The following is a 21,641-nucleotide window of genomic DNA, read 5'->3' on the forward strand; positions in this document are numbered from 1 at the left end:
AAAATTAGCCAATATTGAACAATGAATTGTGGTCTATGGTCTATTAACTAGAGACATTTTTCCCAGGGCAGAAATTGCTAATACAAGGAGACATCAGTTTAAGATGAATGGGGGGTTGTCAGAGTTAAATTCACAAATGGTGAGGGTGTGGAACACCCTGCAAGGGCTAGTGATGGAGGCAGATACTTAGAGGCATTTAAGAAATTATTAGATAGGCAACTGGCTGTTAGAAAAATGGAGGCTATGTAGGAGGAAAGGGTTAAGATTGATTATTGAGTAAGTTTAAAGGCCAGTATTACATCATGGGATAAAGGGTCTGTTCTGTGCTACAGTGTTCTACGTTCTAACTCTGGTGTTTCCCCTCGGGAAACAAAACAATTTTCCCTTGGGATCAATAAATTATGTCTGTCTGTCTGAATAGGTTGACCACAATATTTGGAAATGGTCAATAATTTATATCTTGGGTACATGCACAAAATTGCAAATTTGCTTAATCTTGATTGTTATAATCTCAGGACAGAATTCCTTGTGACAGAAAGAAATATTTAGAAGAAACAGCATCTGCAGATTTCCTCGTTTGTGAAGGAACAGCAACATGGGCCCAGGACATGGAGCTAGTTAAGAAAAAAAACAGAAAGCATTATTTAATGATGTTCCTAATATCATGAATCAATTTGAAAGAGAATGCCTTCGTTCACTGACTAAACACCAAATTTAGACCATAAGATATAGAAGTAAAAACTAGGCCAGTCTGCCCATTGAGCCTGCTTCACCATTTCATCATGGCTGATTTATTATTCCTCTCAGCCCCATTCGCCAGCCTTCTCACAGTAACCTTTGACACCCCGAATTATAAGAACCTATCAAACTATGCTTTAATTATACTCAATGACTTGACCTACATAACCGCCCATGGCAATGAATTCCACAGGTTCACCTCCCTCTGGTTAAAAAAAAATTCCTCCTCATCTCTGTTCCAAAAGGACATTCCTGTTCTAAATGGACATACCTCTCAATTCTAGGCCCTCTGGTCCTAGACTCACACACAGCAGGAAACAACCTTCCACATTCACTCTATCTAGGCCTTTCAATGTTCGATGGGCTTTAATGAGACACTCCCCCTCATTCTTCTAAACTCCAGCGAGTACAGGCCCAGGGACATCAAACACTCCTCATACATTAACTCTTTCATTCTCATAATCATTTTCCAAATGTGGTCTTTAGTCCTCTCGAAATGAATACAAACTCTTCCTTACCATTGACTCAACTTGCAGGTTAACCTTTAGGGAATCCTGCAAAAGGACTCCCTGCTTCATCAACACTATCTGCCCCTCCACTTCTCTTTGTATTGTTTGCGAACTTGGCCACAAATCCATTAATTCGGTCATCCAAATTGTTGAAATTTAATGTGAAAAGCAGTCTCAATACCAACCCCTGCAGAACACCACTAGTCACCAGCAACCAACTGCAATAAGCCCTATTTATTCCGACTCTTTGCCACCTGCCAGTTAGCCAATCTTTTATCCAGGCTAGTATCTTTCCAGCAATACCATGGGTTCTCATCTTGTTAAGCAGCTTCATATGCAGCAACTTGTAAAATTTTGAAAATTCAAATAAACAACATCCACTGATTCTTCTTTGTCTATTCTGCCTGCTATTTCTTCAAAGAATTCCAGAGTAAGCAGCATAAACCAGAATAATCAAGTGATTACCATCTTGGAGGTCATGCTCCTCAGTCTCCTCGATGACTCCCTATACCCACTGCACAGGACTTCTCCCTTTCTACCTATGTCATTGGTGCCAACATGCACCACAACATCTGGCTGCTTACCCTCCCTCTTGAGAATCTTCTGCAGCTGCTCTGAGACATCCTGGACCCTAACATCTGAGAGGTAACACACCATCTTAGCTTCTCTTTTGTGGCCACAGAATCTGCTGTCTGTCCCCCTAACTATTGAGCCTCCTAACACTATTGCTCTAACGTTGCCTTTTCCTGCTAAGCCTCAGAGCTGCCCGCAATGCCACCGGCCTGGCTGCTGTTGCTATATCCTGATACGTCAACCCACTCCTCCCCCACCCAACCGGTATCCAAAGGGGTATATTTGTTGCTGTAGGGAATAACCACAATGACTGCTTACTCGCCCTATTTCTGGTCATCTATTATTATCTGAAGCCTGCATTCTGGGTGTGACCACCTCAGTAAAAGTCTCATCTATGAAGTCTTCAGCCTCCTGGATGGTTCTGTGTGCATCCAACTCCAGCTCCAGTTCCTTGACCCTGTCAATCAGGAGCTGAAGTCCAGCACACTTCCTCCACATGTAGTTATCAGGGATTGGACCCAGTGATGAAGGTCTCGGACTGAAATATCAACTGTTTATTAATTTTCATAGATGTTGCCTGATCTGCTGAGTTCTTCCAAATTTTATGTGTATTATCCTGGATTTCCAGCATCTGCAGAATCTCGTGTAAAAGAAAAACCAAAAGTGCTTATGGGGATTAAAACCCATGGGGAAAAATTAACAGTAAGTGAAAAGGACCATGTTAAATTACACACATCATACTTTATAATAATAATGCAACTAAAAGGAGACTTCCAATTAATAAAATTACTTACCCATTTTGGAGTTTCTAGGTTATATTGTTTCAAAGAAAAACTAGCCTCCTTATTGGGTATAATAAAACCTCTATCCAGAGTATCATCCTTTTTACTTGAAGAGTTGTTTAAAGATCTTGATAAGGAGTCTTCTGTTTGCTTCTATGAGAGACAAGTGCATCATAAACCTGGTGCTGGAAAATGTTTTCAATTTGAAAACTTCAATTTAGCTACCAAAATTCAACTGAGCCCCAGAAATTACTCTAACACAAATGATTAAGCACCAAGCATACAAAGATTGCAAATAAAAGGATGGCACAATTTGAATTTTCAAGCCTACTCCACCATTCAATAAAATCATGACCAACTTTGTGCCAAATCCATCTTGGCAAATTATTGAGGTCGAGAGATGCAAGGATTATCTATATCCCTGATTACTTGGTCTTTCAAGAGACTGGTCCCCAGCCAGTACCTTCAGAAAAGCTCTCCCTTATTCCTGGTACTTGCCGCATGAAGGTGAAACCTGTGCTTCATACATTATCACTGGGGAGAAACTAAATCAGGACTTGCTTAAGACTGCTGACTGGGCCAAGAATAATATGTAGAGAAAAGCATGCAAGAAGTTCCATGATGAATACAGGCACTTAGTTGAAGATCTTCATTTCACTGTTTCTCCAACCTACCTAAGAAAGGAATAACCATCCATCCATTTTTCCAATAAAGTACTAAGTCACAGATTAGTGATCTGATTAATTAATCTGTTGATTGGCAACTGGCCAAATATCAAATCTTAAGAGCAAACTTCTATGCAACTGTTTAGAAGAGAGCTAAACAGCGAACAAAACAAAATTACTTCAGCTTTATTTATTTATTTGCCTCATGTGCATCAAAGCATACAGTAAAATGCATTGTTTTTTTGTTGTGTCAAATCAAATCAGTGAGGATCGTGCTGGACAGCCCTCAAGTGTTGCCACTCTTCTAATGTACACAGAACACTAACCCAACCATAGAATGTGGGAGGAAACTGCAGCACTCAGGGGAAACCCAGGTGGTCAAGGGAGAATATACTCCTTACAGACAGTTGTGGGAATTGAACCCTGTCCTTACAGCTAGCACTGTAAAGCAATGCACTAACCACTACAATGCCAAACAATCTCAGTTATTGGAGAAAGAACACTGATTCTGTCTGATTGCTTCAAACAGATAATTCTAGCAGTCAAAATGTCACAAATTTAAGTTAATAGTTACTGCTGAACTCACATCTTTTCCACCCTACAAGCGTAATTTACCTGTGTGTTCATGTTGATAGTATTTGATGTAGCCTGACTTGCACCGCACCCATCCTTTTCCAAAATGTCCAAAGCAAGTGACTTTCGTACTTTCTTCATAAGCGGCCTGTGTAGCTATACAATGAAAAGTGAGCTCCAGTGAGGTTTCACAAACAGGTTTAACTGCAGAACTTTAAACCAATTACACAATATTATACATATTAAATTGAGGATCTGTTACCCAAAATGGTCTACTTAATAAGCTATTTATATATTGTGTTACAAGATAAAAGCCCTGTAACCTTATTTTGTGTCTCTTTCCACACATGCTGCCTGACCTGCTGGATATTTCCAGTATTCCATGTTCTATTTAAAGGTTAACCCACTGAGGCAACGCTTTGGTGAGACTTTCAGAGAAAACCCATAGATTGGCTTCATACATCCTGCACGATGATTCTTCAATGCCATTGCTTGTATCTTCTACTGATAAATCATGGACAAGTTCTTGCACAGGAAAGTTTTGAGGTATATGGGCCAAATGGGACAAGCTCAGGTAGACACCTTGGTCAGCATCAATAAATTAGAAACATACATTGGACAGGAGGACCTGTTTCAATGCTTTCTAACTCCGCTGATCATAATAACCTTCAGAAGATTGGTTAAGTTTAAAATAAATACATTTTGATGCCTCACAGCAGGTGTGCAGAAGCCATAAAGTTTATAAAATAGGGCATTCTGTTCATTCAATTTATTTACCCATTTGACAGCTTTGTAGCAGAATAAAGGAGTTTTCTTAACAAGTCATTCTTCAGCATAAAGCAGGGTGATCTGATATTAATGTAATTTATCAACAGGGAGTTACTGTTATATTGAACAGTATATTATATTAAGCTCTTGATACAAGCTAATCTAGACGTAATGGACAATACAAAACAGATGTATAACAACTAGATGTTAACATATAATTAAAGATTTAAATTAAAATGTGGATTGATGAACACAATTAAAATCAAAAACAAAATGGTGCAAGCAATACTCGATGACTAAATGCAAGTACTAACCCCATGCTCCTTTCTTTTAACTAAATGGGTTTCATCTTCCTGCAAAATGCTCTTCAAACTCTCTTTTAGATCTTCTTCAAACTGAGGCACCGGATGCTAAATTGAAATCAGGAAAAGAGATGGATAAACAATTAAAACACAAGTCATAAATACATAGACAGGGAGAGGCATAATTTTGCCTAAAAGAATACATACTTGAGGCTTTGCAACTCCACATTTGTCCAGTCCATTTTTGAATGGTGTGGGTGTCCTTGGTGTACTGTCCAAAAGAGATCTGTGACTTCTGGGTGTTCGAAATCTATAAAATTCAGAAATAATACATAGCATTTTTCATATTCCCTCATCTACTAGAACATACGGTTGGAGCACATTGGAAATGTATAATAACCCAGTATTTCTTCCTATTGAAGTTAACAAAATTAAACAGGTAAAGCATTTGTTTTAAGAGAAGCTGGAGAAAAACCTATAAACATAGCTTTAAAATTTACCAACGCAAACATGAGGAAATCTGCAGATACTGGAAATTCAAGCGACACATACAAAATGCTGGTGGAACACAGCAGACCAGGCAACATCTACAGGAGGAAGTACAGTCGACGTTTCAGGCTGAGACCCTTCAGCAGGACTATCAGGGATTACTATCTCTTCTTTCATATAGTCCTGACGAAGGGTCTCAGCCCGAAACATCGACTGCACTTCTTTCTATAGATGTTGCCTGGCCTGCTGCGTTCCACCAGCACTTTGTTTAAAATTTACCATGTTACTCTTCAAAATTTTAATATTTCATGAGAAATACAGCATTTCCAACAAAGTGCACGAAACTTTTTCTTAGAAAAATAGAGAGCTACGCGATATGGAAATTCTAGGCAGCTTCTAGAGTAGGTTACATGGTCGGTGCAACATTATGGGCCGAAAGGCCTGTAATGCATTGTAGGTTTTCTGTTTTCTAAAATTTGCGAATGGGGCAAAGAACCAAACATCAATTTTTAACTTCCAGAGGATCTGCACAAGTAGGTTTTAAGAACTTTTAATTCACAAGTGAAAACCATTCAACTTGTGAACTAAATACCAGTCAACACCTTGCTTACATATCATCTGATTTCTGAAGCAGGTTAAAAAAACACTAAATGCAAACCAATTCTTTATTGGAACCTTTTAAGATTGTTGTTTGTTATATGGTATAATTGTGAAAGAAACCACTAGAGAATGCTGATCCATGGAGCAGCCAAGAATTTTGAAGGATCTAGAAGAGCGACTGTTGAAGAGGAGACACTGCAAGGATTCTAAGATCCAAGCGCCCACATCCCAGCTGTTCCCATGTCCTTACTGCTCCAGAGTCTGCAGATCCAGAGTTGACCCCTACAGTCACCAATGATCATGTTGTCACTCCTGTGGACTCTTCTTCCCTCCTGATTTTCACAAGTGAAGAACCAGCCACCATCATCATAAAAACCAACAAACTAAAATGGTTTACTTATGACACAGGGTAACCAAAGTGTGGACATGATACAGAGATGAGCCTCATGAACAAATCTGCAGTGTTATTTTGTTTAGGGAGTAGGGAGATACAAAGCCAAAGATTATGACTTGGTTTATTTAGTTTTATCACAATCGTTACCTGGATTGACCTCTTGGAAAACCATAAGCCACCACTGAAATCTGTGTGTAGCATCATGTTCAAGGTTTTGGAAATTGCTTAAAGTGAAGGCTGTCAAGGTGAAAGTGAAGAAAAGGGGAACAGTATCTTAGAGGAATGAGAGCAGAGGTTCAGGAAAAGGAATTATCATGGTAAACAGAAGGAGGATGCTTATGTGAGAATGCTGTTCTTGGACTACAGTTCAGCTTTCAACACCATAATTCCATCCAGGCTCAACAAGAAACCCAAAGGCCTCGGCCTTGACTCTGCCTTGTGCAGCTGGATCCTGGACATCCTATCAGATCACCAGCAGGTGGTAAGAGTGGGATCCCTCACCTCCACCCCTCTGACTCTCAACACAGGAGCTCCTCAGTACCAAGTCCCTTCCTTTACTCCCTGTATACCCATAACTGTGTTACCACCTACAGCTTTAATCTGCTAATTAAATTTGCCAATGACACTACACTGATTAGCCTTATTTCAAACAACAAGGTGGCCTGCAGGGAAGAAGTCATCTCTCTGACACAGTGGTGTCAAGAAAGCAACCTCTCCCACAATGTCGCAAAAACAAAGGAGCTGGTTGTGGATTATAGGAGGAATGGAGACGGGCTAGCCCCTATTGACATCAATGTATCTGGGGTTGAGGGGGTAAAGAGCTTTAAGTCACTCAGCATCCACATCACCAAGGACGTCATGTGGTCTGCACACATCAGCTGTGTGGTGAAAAAGACAAAACAGCGACTCTTTCACCTCAGACTGTTGAGGAAGTTTGGTATGGGCCCCTAAATCCTAAGAACTTTTTACGGGGCACAATTGAGAGCATCCTGACTGGCTGCATCACTGCCTGGTATGAGAATTGTACCTCCCTTAAACGCAGGATTCTGCAGAGAGTGGTGTGGACAGCCCAGTGCATCTGTAGTTGTGAACTTCCCATGATTCAGGACATTTACAACGGCAAGTGTTAAATGGGCCAGCAGGATCATTGGGGACCCAAGTCACCTCAACTAAAATCTAGTCCAGCTGCTACCATCTGGGAAACGGTACCACAGCATAAAAACCAGGACTAAAAGGCTCCAGGACAGTTTTTTCCACCAGACCATCAGACTTATTAACTCATGCTGATTTGAGTGTATTTCTATGTTACTTTGACTGTCCTATTTATTATAAATAACTATGACTGCACATTTAGATGGAGATGTAATGTAAAGATTTTTACTCCTCATGTATGTGAAGGATGTAAGAAATAAAGTCAATTCAATTCATCCTATCAGTTATGGTGAAGGTAACCAAGACAGAAGAAAAAGAAATTCTGAGAAGGTCAGAACAGATGAAAATGAGATAGAGTAATTACATAACCATGAAATTGTCCTTAGACAGAATAAGAGAGAAAGTACATTGAAATCAACATGATCTTTTCAATGAATAGTTTTTAAGTCCAACAGCAAAAATAGAAAAGTTAAGGACCATGTAATAGCAAGATCAGAATGGAAATTAACTACAAACACAATCCCATCTGGTCAAGAGCAGGATGTGATATCAATTTACTTAAAAATAAATTTGGTTTGGAAGTTCAGAAGCTAAAAGGTAGAGGACAGGAAAAAGAAAGAAAAGCTGAAATCTTCTTGTGCAGACGAGAATAGAAGTCATATAGTCTTAAAAAGTCTTAGGTTTTCAGGAGCATAAGAAAATTAAATAATGCTTTTCGCAAGATTCAGGGAAGTCTTGTGATATACCATTAGTTGCCTGCAGAAGAACACTAATTGCATGCAAACATTTTTTCATAAAAAGAAGGAACTTTCAGCAGTTCCAGAAGGGCTATGCTCAAAGGTTGACAGAATAAGCAGAACAGTTCCAGTTTCAGCAACAATTGATCTTTTGTGTAAGAGAAAATGAAATAAGATCAACAGGATTGCATGTTACATGTGCTAAATACTTTAGAATAAATAATGAATTGGTTAATTTATTCTATTGCATCATAACATAAACAAAGAGTTTAACAATCAGCTCTGCTACTTACACAGAGTTCTCCTTCTGAACTTTGGGTGTGTAGTCTCGTTGAAGTGGAGCGGTAACGATTATCTTCTGGCTACACACTGGCGTAGAGGTAAGAGATGGATTCTCTATATCAAGATTGTCTTGTTTAGTCCAGAAGTTCAAAAACTATAAAATAAATATTGTTTTATTCAACCTTATACTCATACCTGAATATTGACCCATGTGCACAAGACATCTGATAATAATAAAGGCATACTTATTCAAAGTAAAGCTTAATTGATCTAAGAATGTAAAATCAAAGTTTAGAACTTCATTGTCCTCTAAACATCATGGACAAACTAATCAGCACCTCCAAATGCTCATCAGTGAAAAGCAAATTCTACTGAAGCCCGAGTCTGAGGCTTCTGTTAGTCAGAGTTGACCATGGATATTGGGTCCTAAGTGTCTAGATATGCAAGCCTGGGCAGTACAATATGGAGAGCAAGCTCTCCCCTCCGTACATCTGTTGAACCCAAAGGAACTGCAAAGACCGATACAGTTTGGTACCAGCAGCATTGTAGGAGTTGCCAGTCAGCATTGAACTCAATGTAGTACTGCCTTAGGGTCTCCAGCTCTGGATTCTTCCCTCGGGGTTTAATCCCGAAGCCTTGCCCATGAGTGGGTATAGCTGCAAGGCAGTGGAGGTTTGAAATCAGTGTTTTCCTTCTCCTAGATGAACTGCCAACCATGGCTGGTAAACCCCATCTGCCCAAAGCAGAACACCACAAAAAAATCATAACTAAATGCAGCAAGTCTAATTGTATGTGGTATTAGGGAGGGAGGTGGGAACTGGACACTGAGATGAGAAAATAATTTTTGTAGCTCTTTTTTTTTTAAAGATAGGTATTTTAATATTTTCCAGTAGATTCTGAAGCAAGTGGCTGGTTTCACATTGCTCCATCTTTAAAAGGAATCTATTGTTACTTGTCAGGAAGTATGTACAAAATCTGATATATTTTCAAATACAGAAAGTATCAGAATTAATTTGAACCTGCTCTCCAAAACCCAACCGAAAAACCTTCCTGCAGTGACTAAGTATTCACCTTGCTTGTATTTAAACTGAAGATGCCAAAGAAACAAATATGATAGCAACTATTAAGAATCAAGTGCTTAAAGGAATTAGGTCTTCTCCATATATCTGTGGAAAGCAAAGGACAGAAAAGAGTAAGTAACAAGAGTTAGAGCTGGATTATACAAATCCAAAAGGAAATTCTAAGTAAAATTCCTTAAAATCTCGAGCATTCTTGTTTGCAATATCAATGAAACTGGAAGAAAGCATTAAAATTCTGATCTCAACCTCAGTGCCACATAACAATAATGGAGGCAGGTAAAAGTCTTCCCTGAAATAAAATAAGTACTGGCTCCAAGCTGCTGGAATAATGGCAGATTTCCTGCTGACCAATAACCATTCTGCTTAAAAGGTATGAAAAGGCTGAAATAAAGACGTCAAAATAATTATCATCTGAATGTGGCTGCATCATATTTTTAGTGAATAAGACAATAGGCCACATAAAGCAGCAGTAGATTTACTGCCCATCATCTCCCTCTGGTTCTTCCATTGCCTCTGTCTTTTCCTATTAGATTCCCCCTTCTCCAGCCCTATCTCTTTCACCAATCAGCTTCCCAGCTCTATACTTCATCCTTCCCACCTCTCAGTTTCACCTATCACCTTGAGTTTCTCTCTACCCTCCCCGCACCTTTTAAATTTACTCATCTTTTTTTCTCCTGTCCTGCTGAAGGGTCTCAGCCCGAAAAGTTGACTGTACTCTTTTCCATAGAGGTTGCCTGGCCTGCTGAATACCCCTCCAGCATTTTGTGTTTGTTGCTTGCATTTCCAGCACCTGCAGATTTTCTCTTGTTCTAGATTTACTAATTGGTTTAACCACCTGGACAGTATTCTACTGATCACTCACACTAAAACCCAATTATGCTCAATCCTTGTTATCAGTTGAGTACTCAGGAGATTGGCTATAGTTCCATCTCAAATTTTCTTCCAACAAATATGCTTAAAATATGCATACACATTTGAGGAACTAATTACAGCTAGTATAAATATGATAAGTTTTCAGACTACATATTTGAGTTAATCTCTGCATGTGCACTGTTTAAATAGGACAGTTATTATTTAAACAACTGCACCTTGTGATTTCAAAATTATTACTATTTCTAAGTTTCAATAACCTTCAGCAGAAGTAGCTTAACACCTAATACCATTTTTTGGGTATTTAAAACCTATTAATTTGTTGATTAATGCAAGTTAATTTTACCTTTATTCAGAGACTGTATTGACTACAAAGGAAAGGGCCCTGACAATACCTGCATTCTTCTTATACACCTGCTGGAAGTCTGTGTGCATATCCCTTCAAAGGTAATAAAGATTTATCGTATGCTGGACTCTATGTCATGTGATCTCTGCCCCCTCTACTCATCCTGCAGCCGCGCTAACCTATTGCGCCTGCAATGCCACCAATAGTTTTAAAGCAAGAACCATGGCTAGTGACTAGACCTTAGGCTGAGCATCAAAAGCCCTTTTCACTCCTATCAAATGGCCACTATTAAAGACATTGAAAACTATTAATAATTCACATAAGCAATATTATATGATTTAATACCTTATTTATCTGACATAAAGTTTGAAATAACCTTGTGAACTTTAACAAATGGGATGAATATAGTTGTATGAAACATAAGGGGGCCAAATATAAAGTACATATAGCCTAACTCAGATGACTATGGAATACCATTGAACCCAAAAGGCCAATCCAGGTCAGCCAAATTCGCATCATTAGCACAAAATAAAATGCTGTAAGAGCCAATGGGTCAGGCAGCATTCATCAAGGCAAAGGGAAGGTTGATGTTTCAGGTTGAATCCTTTCATTACGACTGAGCGTGCAGAGGGAAGATGCTGTCTGACCCACAATCCTTCCAGCAGGTTATTTTTTTACTCCAGATTCCAGCATCTGCAGTCTCTTGTACCTCATCTTCAGCACAACACTGGTATTGGGGCTAGCCAACTACAGACCCACCAAATAACTATCAGCAGGTTATAGCCCATTCTTACATTGCTTTGTCAGCTATACAACTGCAATTTTACCTGCGATGGCGAGAAAGGCAAGGTCTTCACTGGGGTACTTTTTGGAGTCATGCTACTGCTGGTGCTGCTTTCAATAATTGTAAAACTATTATTAGAATTGCTTTCAGTAACAGGTGATAGTGTAATTTTTGTTTTCCTCTTACGCCGCAGGATTGTTGGAGGAGTGCTGAAGCTTCCTGCAACTGGTGAGGTGATCATGGGGATGAGTTCACCCTTCTTTGCACTTTTGCTCAGGTCTGAGATGGTATTTGCATCAATGCGATATTCAGTCAAAGTCTGCTGCGAGGTCTCTACTGGCTCTTGTTTGACAATATCTTCCGGTAAATCGAAGCAAGATAGGTCAGACCACGCATCTGGTTCCTTCAATATGAAAAATAAGCAAAATTAATATTTTAATAGCATTTTGAGGTTTTCTTTTCTCTCAAGTGTGCTTACGTTCAAAATTGTGAGTCACTATGAAAACCATAAACACAAATTTGAATGATTCCAATACAAGGCCCTCCCAGTGTATGAATGCCTGACTTCAGTACAGCTCACAAACATATGGCAGACCAGTGTGAGGGTTTGTCAGCTGCTGTGTGGGTACCTGGTTCACAATCACCTTTTCAAATTGTGAGCTGTTTGGTTTATGAACAATTCACAGGAACTGAACTCTACCATAACCTGGTGACAAAGTCATGCTATCAAAATCATCCCTTTACCCCACTGTTATTAAATACTTGGAAGCATAATTGTGCATGACCAAGGAGAAAAGCCAACATACATGCAATTGTGAAGGATGGGAGATGAAAAGTCTCCACTTAACTCAGTGACATCATTTGGGAACATATGGAACACAATAATGGTAAATGCAAGTTCATCCACTTCTGAAGGCAAACTATTCAATTGGATTATTATTTAAATACTGGAAGATTACAGCATGCTGGTTTGCAGAGGGACTTGGAAGCATGAATTGCAAATGGTTGGCTTGAGGGTGCAACAGGTTATCAAGAAGGCAAATGGAATTTTGGCCTTTATTGCTACAGGGATTGAATGTACTGTATAAGCACGGAGGTTATGCTACAAGTTTACTAGGTAGTGCTGAGATCACAACTGAAGTACTGCATAACATTCTGGTCTCCTTACTTGAGGAATGATTTACTGGCCTCAAATTCAGGGAAATAGGTTTAGGACACAAATGAGGTGAAACCGATTTTCCCAGAGAGTAGTAAATCTGTGGAATTCTCTGCCCAGGGAAGCAGTAGAGACTACCTCATTAAATATATATTTTTGTATAGCAGGGGAATTAAGGGTTATGAGGAAAAGGAAGCTGAGTTCACGGCAGACTAGCCATTAACAAACAACCAAGCAAGCTCAATAGGCCAGATCCTATTCCTGCTCCTATTTCCTAGGTTTTTATGTAAATCACAACCAAGAGGTGATGGAAAGCAATAATTAAAAGAAAATCCACCCAACTGGCATAGCCTTAGAAATGGCAAACTATTTTCTTTTGGTCAAAAAACACATGAGATGTTACAGAGGTTTAAGGAGGAAATTTGATAAACTTACCCCCTACCCCAACCAAAACGTATCTGATGGAGAGGATGAAAGAATGAGGTTCAACCTTAACCACGTTTTCTGAGCATGCTAGAAGATGTTAAAATCAAACCCCACTAGCTCCGCAGTACTTAAATATTTACTCAGATAACTTCTGGGGTAAGCTAGAATGAAAGTAAAGTTTGAATGAACTGTTCCCTTCCTCAATCAGTGACTGAGCTGCTAAATTGGAAGATGAAAGCTTCTATTACCCTCTACTGCTGAAATAGTTATTCGTACCAGTGACAGTGATGGGGTAGGAAAAAAAGGTAAACAAGGGGAAAACTCAACCAATTCCCCCTTGCTAAAATAATGTAGGAAAGTTATGTTTGCCTCTGTTTTCTATAAAACTGTTTCCAACTGAGATGAGAATTTGAAGATGGTGGTGATTCAGGCCAGGATGGCAGATTATCCTTGCACACAAGGTAAGTTTTCATCTTTTGTCACAATATGCCTATTATAATTGACTTCAGATAATTCACACAAATAATGGAAGGCAAATATCATTGGAACTGATACTGCAAAAAATGATTCTGACAATGATCAGACCTTCCCTATATTTAAAACATGTAAAAATATATTTTAAAAAACTAAAAATGTTTTCAACTTGAAAGACAACTTCTAAAACACTTACACATTTGATTAACTCCAGAGGTTCAGAGAATTCAGGGATCTCCTGTGTTGAAAATATTCCCTCACATTCCACAATCACAAATGTACTACTAGAATCCTCTTCTTTGGAATGGTTAACCTCCTGTGATTGATCTGAAGTGGACTGTTCCTGCTGTGTTTCAGACGTAGCTGATAGTCCATGATCACATTGTAAGGAGTTATCCGTAAGAAGACTGCCCGGCCAAGTGGCTAAACTGTCCTCCTGTCATCAATGGGGATGGCAGAGTGGGGTGGGCAAGGGGCAGGTGGGGGAGAAAATTGTTTTTTAGCTAAACTTAAAATCATCTGCAAGTCAACAGCTGTTTTTGTGGCAACTGCACCACGACTACAAATACTAAAGGATTTTACAGTCAAATAATGCTTTGAAAGTATTATGAAAAGTATATTTTAAACTTATTTTCTGCATTAAAATATATCTGCAGGAGTATAGTAATCTCCCAGATGACTTGCTTTTCAAAATTTAAAGTCCAAGTTGTTATAGTCTTTTCAACTTGAATTTTTGAATCACCATTCTGATTCACAATCCCCCCCCCCCCCCCCTAGTTTGAATGCCACCTAAGCTCTGGAGTGAATAGAGAGTCCACAAAGGTGACCAAACATGTCACATTACAAAAGAATAGAGAGGTTGCTACAAACAACTCACTGCAAGGATATGGCAGGTTATCAACACAATCCTTTAGTCCAAATTGCAAGACTGGATCAAGGGCATGTATGTTTAAAATTAAGATGATTTTCAAACATGATCAAGACACAGAATTATCTTTTATTTAAACAAATTATGATTAGTGTATTTTGAGTTGATAAACATAGAACACAGAACAGCACAGCACAGGGAAAGGCACTTGGGTCCACAATGTTGTGCTAAACCAAATAAATTTGTAATCAGATGGCCTCATAAACTATTTATTTATTTATTTCCTTCTATATTATGCATTGCACTGAACTGCTGCTGCTTTTTTTAAACTTTCTATGACCGATCTAGTTTTTAAGGAATGGGATAGATTAGGTACTAAATGCTTCCAGGATTTGTTTGTTGGAGGAGGTCTCTTTTCGTTTAAGCAACTGTCAGCTAAATATAGCTTACCAAAAAACCTACTTTTTTCGATATCTACAAATTAGAGACTTTCTGTGATCTCAATTATATACATTTCCTAGAAGTCCTGATAAGAACTTAATTAGATGTAATATCTAATTTGAAACCTTTTCATAATGGTTCAATATCCAATAATTATGGCATGTTGCTGGGAATGAGAAATGCTCCTTTAGACAAAATTAAAAATCTCTGGGAATAAGATTTACAGACTTCAATTTCTGAGGTAACTTGGAATGAAATTTTAAAATTGGTTAACACTTCGTTATGTGGCCGCCACCCCCTCCTACAATTTAAAGTGGTCCATAGGACCCACACAACCAAGGACAAGCTATCTCGTTTTTAATCGATATATCTCCCTATTGTGATAGATGTAACAATGGAGAAGCTTCACTAATTCATATGTTTTGGACATGTCCGAGTCTTGAAAAATACTGGAAGGAAGTATTCCAAACTTTCTCTGTACTTTTCAAAGTAAATTTTAAGCCTAACCCTTTGACTGCCTTATTTGGTATTGTTGGAGGAAAAGATATTATTTTGGAGACATATGATTTGCACATTTTGGCTTTTATATCTCTTAAAGCTAGGAGGGCGCTCTTGCTTAAATGGAAGGATGTTGTTCCGCCTACTCACATTCAATGATTATGTGATGTTATGTCATACTTAAAATTTAGAGAAGATCCGTTGTTCAATTTCTGAATCTAGTCAAGACTTTCAAACGTTGTGGGGACCATTTTTGAACTATTTTCAAAACCTTTGATTTGCTGTGAAAGTACAGATGTTGGCTAATAACATAAAGTTTTTAAGTTATAAAGTTTTTTCCCCCCTTTTTCTTTCTTTACCAAACAGCTTCGATCTTGGTAGTGGGCTTAGATTAGTGTTCGCCAACCTGTCGATCACGATCGACTAGTCGATCTTTAAGACTTTCCCAGTTGATCCCGAGAAAAAAAAGAAAAATAAATACACAAATACTGTTGAGAGATTGTTTCCGGGTTGCGGGGTTTTAGTTCCGTTCTTTCTGCCCAGTGCACATGCGTGTAGCTCTCCTGCACTACACGGTGTAATTCAGTGATCCCCGACCACCGGGCCGCAAGGAAACGATATGAACCAGCTGCACCCTTCCTCATTCCCTGTCACAACCACTGTTGAACTTAAATAAACGCGAGGTCATCAGGCGACTAAACGCAGTGACACACTTGTGCCAGTGATCGTTGGTTGGCCTTGCATGGCCGGCAGGAAGTGCTGTCGCTACTGGCCTGGAGCGCTGCCTCTGAACCTGTTTACCACAGTGAATGTCCTTGGGGGTCCCGGTGCTAAAATATTCGCAGACGACCTAATTCGGACTCAGCGTTTCGTAAGTAGCAGAGCAGCTACCGCGCTGCAATCTACTGGAACAAACTTTTGTCAGCCGATTTATCCTACGGGGGGGCAGGCCGGCGCTCTGTCGCACTCCCTGCTCGGTCGGCCGCTTGCTCTAGACTGCGACTATTATGGCCCAGTACGGGGACCTCCGGTCCTGACCTTGTCCTCTCACCCCACCCACGACCAGCTGCACCTGGCCAAGGCGTCTGGCGGGCGGGCGGGAGGCTGTCTAATGAGGCAATGTCTCAAAACTGCTTCAGTATCCTGAGTCCAAGCACCCCACACTTAAAGACAAACCCACTGCGTTTTTTCTGCAGAAAAGACGTGAGCAAGCAGGACAGAAGCTGAGAGCCGTGAAAACTAAATTGCGGAATAGACTGGACATATGGAACCTGCTTCGAGTATCGCTGTATTCCCATCGTGGTTAACACCCACCCCCCCCCCCCCCCCACCACCCAAGAATATTATCAATATTAGACCGGTCCACAGTGCAAAAAAAAGGGTGTGTACCTCTGGTGTTTATACATTATTTCTACTTCCAGGTTGTGGGGTTTTACTTCCAGTCCTTTCTGTCCCGATGCGCATGCGTGTAACCAATTGATGTGGGGTCGATCTTGTCTTTTACAATGGCCGAGATAGGGGATCTTGGGCTTATAAAAAGTTGGTGACCACCAGCTTAGATTCTTTTTTTTGTATAATAAAATGATCACATTTCAATATTATGATTTAATTTAATTTACATGAATATAGGGTAATGAGATTGCAAGTGTGATTCAAATATAATGCACTTGGTATTATTTTATCTTTTTTAGACTTATAATATATATCTTCTTGTACTCTGTATTCTTCTATGTAGAAATTAATAAAAATATTGAAAAAGAAAGAACTGCTGCTGCTAAGTTAACAAATTTCACAACACATGCCGGTGATAATAAACCTGATTCTGATTCTGTAGCTGCATGATGTGGGAGCTGGTGGAATCCATTGCGGTTCCTGGTGACCACATCTTCAGCAAGTGTTGGCTGCTCGAGCAAATCGGGCTCAAAGTTATTGAAATTGAATCTGAGCTTCAAGCACTGTAGCACATCAGGGAGAGGGCGAGTTACCTGGATATCTGATTCAGGAGGTAGTCACACCCATTAGATTAGCTGCCTCAAATTCAGTCTGTGGTCAGGGAGAAAAGGGTGGACTGCAAGTAAGGCAGGTAGTGTGATCCAAGAGACAGTGCTGAAGGAGTCTCAGCCCTTGACCTTGTCCAACAGGTCTGAGATTCTTGCTCCCTGTGTGGATGACAGTGGGGGCTGTAGAAAGGTTGAGCAACCTAACTGTGGCACTGTAGTTCACGGAGCCATTCAAGAGGAGGGAAAGAAGAGAAATTTTCAAGAGAAATGGGGACAGTATAGTCAGGGGAATAGACAAGAGTTTTCTGTCGAAGGACAGAGTGTTCTGAAGGCTATGTTGCCTGCCTGGTGCCTGGGTTCAGGACATCTTATCTCACTCGCAGAGGAACTTGCACTGGGAGGGGAAAGATCCAGTTGTCGTGATCCATGTGGGTATCAACGACATAGGTAGAATTAGGAAAGAGGTTCTGCTGAAGGAATTTAAGCAGCTAGGGACTAAATTAAAAAGCAGAATCAAAAAGGTAGTTATGAGGGGTGATTGATAAGTTCATGGCCTAAGGTAGAAGGAGTCAATTTTAGGAAACCTAGCACATTTATTTTTCAATGGAGTCCCCTCCTACATTTACACACTTAGTCCAGTGGTCATTGAGCATACGGATCTTGGACCTCCAGAAAGTGTCCACAGCAGGGCTGGTTGATAAGTTTGTGGTCTAAGGTAGATGGAGATGAGTTATACAGCTCTCGTTATATGTGCATGCAGTTCAACTCTTTGAGCGATTATGCAGAAAGTTTGAAGTTAATAACTCATCAGGGGTGATTGATAAGTTCGTGGCCTACAGAAGGACTCATCTTCTACCTTAGGCCACAAACCTATCAATCACCTCATGTATCTCTGGTAGTCACCCAAGCCATGTGCAAATTGGCAAAGGGTCAAGAAGATTAGAGAGTTAAATGCATGGCTAAAAGATTGGTGTGGGAGAAGTGGGTTTTAATTCATGGGAAATTGGCACCAGTATTGGGGAAGGAAGGAGATGTACCAATAGGACGAGCTCCACCTGAACCATGATGAGACCTAGCAAATCACAAAACTAGGGCTGTGGATAGAGTTTTAAACTAAGTAGTAGGGGAGTAGGTTCAACAGATTGGAGAAGTATGGATAAAGTAAAAAAAGAAAAATGTGGATAAAGATAAAGCAAAAGATATAAAAAAGTAAGAATGGAGTGAAGAAAAGCAAAAGAGTAAAAGATTACAAGATTTTAAAAGCACAATGTGTGTAAGGGCACTTTATTTGATGTCCTTAGTATTTGAAACAAGATCAGTGAATAGGGGCACAAATCAGTACAAAGAGGTATGATTTAATGGCCATTACAGTCGTGGTTGCAGGGTGGAGAGGATTGGGAATTAAATATCCAAAGGTATCACGTAATACGGAAGGATAGGCAGGAAGGTAAGGGAGGTGGCGCAACACTCTTAATTAAGGATGAGATCGGGGCAATAGTGAGAGACGATACAAGATCTAAGGAGCAGAATGTTGAATCCATCTGGGTACAGATTAGGAATAGTAAAGGGAAAAAAATCGCTGGTGGAAGTTGTCTATCGGTCACCAGTAATTACATTACAATAGCACAGGCAGTAGACAAACAAATATCCGAGGCATGTAAGAATGGAACAGCAGTTATGGGGGACTTTAACTTGTACACAGACTGGTTGAAACAAGTTGGTCGAGGTAGTCTTGAGGAGGATTTCACAGAATGCAACTGTGATGGCTTTCTTGAACAGCATGTTACTGAACCTACAAGGGAATGTGCTGGCTTAGATCTGGTCCTGTTCACTGAGACACGTAAAATTAGTGATCTTGTAGTTATGGATCCTCTTGGAAAGAGTGATCACAGTTTGATTGAATTTCTCAAAGGGATGGTGCAATAATTCAATCTAAAACCTGTGTATTATGCCTAAACAATGGAGACTACAATGTGATGAGGGAGGATTTGGGGATAGTTGAGGAACATTGGAAGACTTTCAAAGAGACTTTTCATGGTACTCAACAGAAGTATTTTCCAGTAAAAAGGACAGTAAGGGTGGGGAAAGCCAGCTTTGGATAACTAAGGAACTAAAAGAAGGCATCAAACTAAAAGCTCGTGCATACAGTCACCAAGAGTAGTAGGAAACTGGAAGATTGGGAAAACTTAAAAAGCAACAGTATCACTAAGCAAGCAATAAAGAAAGGGAAGCTAGATTATGAAACTAAACGCACAAAACATAAAAACAGATAGTAAAAGCTCTTATAATTATATAAAGTGGAAATGGGTGGCTAGAGTGAATGTAGGTCCCTTGGAGGACGAGAAGGGGAAATTAATATTGGGTAAGGAGGAAATGGCTGAGGCTTTGAATGACCTATTTTGTGTCGGTCTTCACAGTGGAGGACAAATTTAACATACCAAAGACAGATGTTACGGACGCAATGGGAGGTGAGGACCTCAATACAATAACTATCATTAAAGAGCTAGTGCTGAGCAAACTTGTGGACCTAATGATAGATAACTCCCCTGGTCCTGATGGAATGCACCCCAGGGTACTGAAAGAAATTACAAAAGTTATAGCAGAGGCATTGGTGATGATTTACCAAAATTCTCTAGACTCGGGGCAGGTCCTGGTGGATTGGAAGACAGCAAGTGTCACACCACTGTTCAAAAAAGGATGTAGGAAAAGGCAGGTAACCTTAGGCCAGTTACTTTAACATCTGTAATTGGGAAAATGCTTGAAGCTATCATCAAAGAAGAAAATAGCGAGGAACCTGGAAAGAAATAGATCCATAAGGCAGATGCTGCATGGATTCAGCAAAGGCAGATCCTGTTTGACAAACTTACTGGAGTTCTTTGAGGATATAATGAGCACAGTGGATACAGGGGAACAGATGGATGTTATTTACTTGAACTTCCAGAAGATGTTTGATAAGGTGCCGCATAAAAGACTTATCCATAAGGATGCTTAGAGTTGGGAGTGATCCATTAGCATGGATAGAGGATTGGTTAACTAATAGAAAGCAGAGAGTTGGAATACATGGGTGTTTCTCTGGTTGGCAATCGGTGGTGAGCGGTGTGCAGCAGGAGTTGGTGCTGAGCCTGCAACTATTTATGATATACATTAACGATCTGGAAGAGGGGTCCGAGTGCAGTGTATCTAAGTTTGCTAATGATACTAAATTGAGTGGAAAAACAAATTGTGCAGAAGATACGGAGAGTCTGCAGAGAGATATAGATAGGTTAAAAGAGTGGGCAGGTTCTGGCAGATGTAGTATAATGTTGGTAAATGCGAGGTCATACACTTTGGAAAAAAAAAGCAGATTATTTAAAATGGTAAAAGATTGCAGCATGCTGCTCTGCAGGGGAATTTGGGAGTGCTTGTGCATGAATCACAAAAATTTGGTTTGCAGGTACAGCAGGCTATCAAGAAGGCAAATGGAATGTTGGCCTTCATTGCCAGACAAATTGAATTTAAGAGCAGGGAGGTTATGCTGCAACTGTGCGGGGTACTGGAGAGGCCGCACCTGGAGTACTGTGTGCAGTTCTGGTCTCCTTACTTGAGGAAGGATATACTGGCTTTGGAGGAGGTGCAAAGGAAGTTCACCAGGTTGACTCAAGGTAAGGGGGTTAGACCATGAGGAAAGACTGAGTCACCTGGGACTGTACTTGCTGAAATTCAGAACAATGAGAGGAGGTCTTATAGAAATATATAAAATTCTCAAAGGGATAAGTAAGATAGAGGCAGGAAAGTTGTTTTCACTGGCAGGTGAGACTAGAACTAATGGACATAGCCACAAGATTCAGGTGAGTAGATTTAGGAGAGGTGAGGAAGAACTGCTTTTCCCAGAGAGTGGTGAATCTGTGGAATTCTCTGCCCAATGAAGCAGTGGAGGCTACCTCAGTAAATATACTTAAGACAAGGTTGGATAGATTTTTGCATAGTAGGGGAATTAGGGGTTATGGGGAAAAGACAGGTTGGTGGATATGAGCCCATGGGCAGATCAGCCATTAAAATTATTGAATGGTGAGGCATACTCGATGGGCCAGCTAGCCTACTCCTGCTCCTATTTTTCATGTTCTTATGACACACCCACCTTAATGTTCATTAAGAG

At 40.0% G+C, this 21,641-nt stretch overlaps 1 protein-coding gene across 2 annotated transcripts in view; it reads right to left on the reverse strand.

The window, feature by feature from the left end:
- The window catches only part of mybl2b (v-myb avian myeloblastosis viral oncogene homolog-like 2b), a 60,108-nt gene that overhangs the window by 911 nt on the left and 37,556 nt on the right, over positions 1–21,641 (reverse strand). The window contains exons 8-14 of one of the 2 annotated variants that reach the window (XM_059978777.1): positions 13,896–14,135; positions 11,687–12,046; positions 8,576–8,718; positions 5,118–5,220; positions 4,923–5,018; positions 3,883–3,996; positions 2,615–2,755 (exon numbers count right to left, since the gene is read on the reverse strand). In XM_059978777.1, the coding sequence (XP_059834760.1) occupies positions 2,615–2,755; positions 3,883–3,996; positions 4,923–5,018; positions 5,118–5,220; positions 8,576–8,718; positions 11,687–12,046; positions 13,896–14,135 (1,197 nt within the window). The remainder of the gene's footprint in view (positions 1–2,614; positions 2,756–3,882; positions 3,997–4,922; positions 5,019–5,117; positions 5,221–8,575; positions 8,719–11,686; positions 12,047–13,895; positions 14,136–21,641) is intronic. The other variant, XM_059978778.1, reaches the window with a different exon arrangement.

Source organism: Hypanus sabinus, chromosome 9 (assembly GCF_030144855.1).
Source record: "Hypanus sabinus isolate sHypSab1 chromosome 9, sHypSab1.hap1, whole genome shotgun sequence".
In the NCBI taxonomy this organism is placed as follows: Eukaryota; Metazoa; Chordata; class Chondrichthyes; order Myliobatiformes; family Dasyatidae; genus Hypanus; species Hypanus sabinus.